At 35.3% G+C, this 4,643-nt stretch overlaps 2 protein-coding genes across 2 annotated transcripts in view; one reads left to right on the top strand and one right to left on the bottom strand.

Annotated features, from left to right (window-relative positions):
* LOC125664642 (uncharacterized) overlaps positions 1-327 on the top strand; it is a 2,640-nt gene extending 2,313 nt beyond the window's left edge. The window contains exon 5 of the mRNA XM_048897485.2: positions 265-327. Within this exon, the coding sequence (XP_048753442.2) occupies positions 265-327 (63 nt within the window). The remainder of the gene's footprint in view (positions 1-264) is intronic.
* Positions 328-491: 164 nt separating this feature from the next.
* LOC125664648 (THAP domain-containing protein 1-like) lies at positions 492-2,230 on the bottom strand. The gene is made up of 4 exons (XM_056143753.1): positions 2,035-2,230; positions 1,247-1,471; positions 605-800; positions 492-501 (listed from the first exon to the last, which is right to left on the bottom strand). Exons 1-4 carry the CDS (start codon positions 2,228-2,230, stop codon positions 492-494), a joined length of 627 nt encoding a protein of 208 aa, XP_055999728.1.
* Positions 2,231-4,643: the final 2,413 nt, after the last annotated feature.

Raw genomic sequence — 4,643 nt, 5'->3', positions numbered from 1 at the left:
CCCTCTGGTAAAGGCAGGAATCACAAGGGTTGCTCCATGATTTGCTAATTCCTCCGCTATCAAAAAGCCCCTGTCTGCCATCACTTGGTCACCATACTGGAGTTTGTCAAGATATCCACTTCGCAACGTAATGACTTTGTCTGATGTCCTTCCACCAAATGCTCTTGAAACATATGATATAGCACCTGTTGGTGTAATAGACACTAAAAACTTTATGGTGTTGCTATGTTTGTAATTGGACCATGTTTGTGCTCTTGTTGTAAGGTGTCCTGGTCGCTGAATAAAGACTTCGAAGCAGTCAATGATACTACAGCACTTCGGATATGAAGATTTGAACACAAAGGGCATATTTTGGATCAATGTTTGTTTTTCTGGCCACTGAATCAGAAAACACAGTTTCTTTGCTATAATGGGTAGACTTAAATTGAACATATCTGAAATTGTAGTCAACGACACATTAAAACGATAAGCCAAGTCCTGGTGTTGTAGGTTTAGTCTAAGCTTCATTAAAATGCACAATAGAACACTTTTAGCTGACATCACTTTGCTTGTAGGCAGGTCACTGTTCACATATGAAAGTAGCCACATAAATAAAGTAACTGACGGAATTCCTGTGTGAAATTGTAGCTTGCGGTCACTCCCTGTCACTTGCTCCTCAAAGCAACTCTTTCCCACCTGTTCTTTGAGTGCTTTGTTCTCCACCTGAAGTCTTTCTAATTCACAATAAAGTTGTTTATTTTCCAGGCGAAGTTCAGCAATTTTCTTCAGACAATTGTCATGCTGAGATGCATTTGATGGACCTGAAATGCAATGAGTCAATGAATATATGCATGTAGAAATGAGTCCCACAGGTCTTTTCAATCACCTGAGTATCAGATAAATTATTAAATAATAGTCTGAAAGGCTACGAAATTTATCATAATTTTCCTGTTCCGCATAATTTTAAGCTTTTTAATACTCAGTAGCAGTACTGTATATCTATAGAACAATTTAACAATAAAATAGAGGTAAATTCAAGTAGTACAAAAGCACTAGTGATAATGCCAACTTTGACTCCACCCTGGAATCAGAACGATAATAAAATGAACACTTTTCTACACATGACTATGCATTTAGCTTACCTTGCAGGTTGTAGAGAAGCATATTTTTAAATATTGATAATTTTGAAATTGTACATCTTATACATTATATTTAATCTATTAAAATGTTATAAGCACTTTTATTCAGAAAATATACTGAAACTTACAGTCAATGGGTAGATCTGGATCTGATACTGGCATGTTGAGATTTTCCTTGCAGGATAAATCCAAAAGGGCAGAAGCTACTTCAATATGCTGTCTCTCTGTTTCACGCTTTTCTGCTCTCAAGTATCTTGCCTTTCGTAGGTCTGGATTTTTCTGTCTGATTGTGTCATATCCCATATTCACAGATGGCACATAATCAGGAGATGACAGATCATTGCTCTTCAAACCTGAAATTAAGATTATAATGAATCATTTATGCATTTCTTTTTACAAGTATGAGTTGTTCCCAATTGAATCTTCATTGAGTACAATTAAACCCCCCCCCCCCTTATGTGAGTGACATTGATCATCTTTTATTTTATACATAAATAAAGATATAAGGTATATTGGATAAATCCCTCTAATGTTGATAGTATGACATACTACAGCTGTATTAGGACTAGATGAGAAGAATGTAAGATTTTAACAGTTATGAATATTGAACTCATGTAAACATCAGTGCTGCTTGATGCTCCCCACTTAACAATTCAAATGATATTGATATGGGGTTTTAGGCAAATTGAGTTGATAAATACTCCACCCCATCCTTCTCACAATTCAAGATTTTAATGATCGGGCAAAATCCGTTCTCTCTGTTTACTTGTCACCCCCCCCCCCCCTCAATTCCCGGTGCTTGGTCTTAACATTCTTGTATGAATACACATCTAACCTGTACATATATGTATCAATAAGTTAAGGTCCAAGCATATGTGTCTGTTTACTTCTAAATGAATGTATATATTGTACATACCAGTAACAAAATGCAGATAGCAAACACGGTCGTGGTCCGCTGGTTCCCATGGTTTACCACTGCTGTGTTGACGCTTAATTGCAGATATCCAGAGCTCTCTTCTTGATTCTGGCTTCTTGGGTATGCGGTAAAAGCTTTTCGGACTACTCTTATCAAATCGATTAGCACAGCCTATTACACAACATGATACAACCATCGTTTTGCTCGTGTTTACTCAGCATTCGGCCATTAAACTTTCAAATGTTTTGCCAACCAGTAAGTCACGTGACTGATTTCTAACGTCACGGCGAAAATCCCTATAGAACCATTTTCTCGCAGTTTATCTATGTCTTTGTCCAAGTGCTTGTTTAAAAAAGTACAGGGACAAATTCTACTGGGTTTTTTTATGGCAAAGTCGTTGTGCCGACAAAAAATATTCACGTCTTGTCCCTCATACCTTCCTTCGAAAATTGAAAAAAACACAGTCCAAATCCTCTCTACTGACAGCAAGTACACCCTTAAACGGCACAAAACACCCTAATGCAGTGTTATTTACAAGCCGTTAATGTGATAATTGTTTGTTTGTCAATTAAATCTAATCTGTTTATGAAAAGGCTAACATTGTTTTCAAATCTTCTCGCTCGAGGTCGCATATGACGTCACAGATAATGGCGCGTAAAATATCGAAGAAAATATGCATATCGCAAGATTTGAATTTCAACGCTTTCAAACTCGAAAACTACGCAAACTGTTTTATTTCAAACACATGTAAAGTAGTTATAGGCATGAAATGAATTAATTTTGCTGAAAAATTAAAAAGTTTAAAAACATGCGATGTGTCCTTTAATGATAAATGCAGGTTTAGGTAATGTGGAATGCTTTTAATCACTTTGAAACTTTCCTGTGATTTCGATAAGTAGAAATTTGTTTTATGTAAGACAACAAGTTCACATTATAGATGTAGCATATAACTTGTATTCATGTATGTTGTGTTGTATAAATTTCTCTGCAGACAAATAAAAAAAATTAAACTTAAGAGTATATCAGATATTTGTTTTAATTAAAGTCCTGCCTATAGTCGAGAACTCTACATGCAGTGATCAGCATGTGTGTGCATCTGTGCATTAACAGTTTTCCTGACTTTTTGCAGTGTGTCTGAATCTACATGTATTAGACCATAGGCCAGTAACACAATACCTCACCCACTTTAGGGATTTTCTACACTATGATTTTGTGAAAGTGTGCATGTGTTTAAAATAAAGGTTAATGAAGGTTGTTTGACAAATTTATGTTGGGGCGTTTTCAAGGTATGGCCATCTGAAATTATAAAAATTTTGCAAATTTTATATGGCCGTTACCGTGTTCCATACCGCATAGATTGCAAACACAAACAATGGGCGGCGGGCGTGAGAAATACGTATACAAAATTGAATACAGTGTAATGTGGAAAAAGGTACATATTCTTAGATGTCTCTAAAATGCAATTTTTATAGACACATTTCATGTCTTATGAAATTATACAGGAATTCCCCAAAAAATATGTACCTATTAGCATGTTTAATACTAAATAAACATTATGATAAACGGTTCATTTCTAGATGCTATAATCCATATGCCCTATCTTTATATAATATACACAATATTGAGTCAGTAAATATAAGTTTCAACATAAAAATCACTGTCCACATTTCATGTCTTCTCATGTATGGAAGCCCATTAATGTATATAATCAATAAAAAGAAAGCACATGGGTTACTTTTGAGTATGCATGCAAAAATGGGGGAAACCCTGATAAATAATGGCTCGACTATTGAGAATCAGACATATTGCAACTAATGAACTAATCTATGAATTATTTAGTTTAATGAATTATATTCCACAATATTTAGTAGAATGGATAAATATATTGTAATACGTAAAATTGAACAACTTTTCAATTTTCAGATAACTTTTAAATATGTCACATAGAAAAAAAACACACCTTTAAATCTTATGCCTGGAAAGTTTAAATCCGTTTGAAGCTCCTATCAACATCAAGAATAAAGATGCATCCTATATTATGGAGAAAATGTAGAGGATAATGACATAAAATCTTTCACGGAGCAGTTTTCCAAAAATTAGAAGACAGAGCCCCACGAATAATAAAACCATATATTATTTACTAGCTAGAAGCTTTAAATGGTGCCTTACATGGCCTCTATCCATGTTGTTACCAACAATTTACAAACATTTGTTACTAGAAGTAAAATTTGAGCTTTGAAGAAGCTGCGCCGAGTCAAGTGAGCTGTAAGAGACGTTCACCCAACCTGTGTTCACTATCGGCACTTTTCCCCACCCATAAATGTCTGCTCTGTAATAAAGAAACTCAAGTACAAGTGAAAAAACACAAACTGGTATAATGTGTGACAAAAACAGTTGAAGAAGCCATTAAAAAACCAGCAAAGAATAAAAGTGACAGTAAGTTGGTTGGTTGATTGTATTTTGTTTAACGTCCCGCTCAGATTTTTTTTCATTCCTTTGGAGACATTACCATTGCTGGTAAGGGGCTGCAAAACTTAGGCCTATGCTCGGCGCTAACGGTCTTTGAGCAGGGAGGGATCTTTATCGTACCATACCTGCTGTGACACGGG

The sequence above is a fragment of the Ostrea edulis genome, chromosome 1, assembly GCF_947568905.1.
Source record: "Ostrea edulis chromosome 1, xbOstEdul1.1, whole genome shotgun sequence".
Taxonomy (NCBI): Eukaryota; Metazoa; Mollusca; class Bivalvia; order Ostreida; family Ostreidae; genus Ostrea; species Ostrea edulis.
Note: the sequence above shows the minus strand (reverse complement) of the source record. Positions and strands in the feature narration are given on the sequence as shown.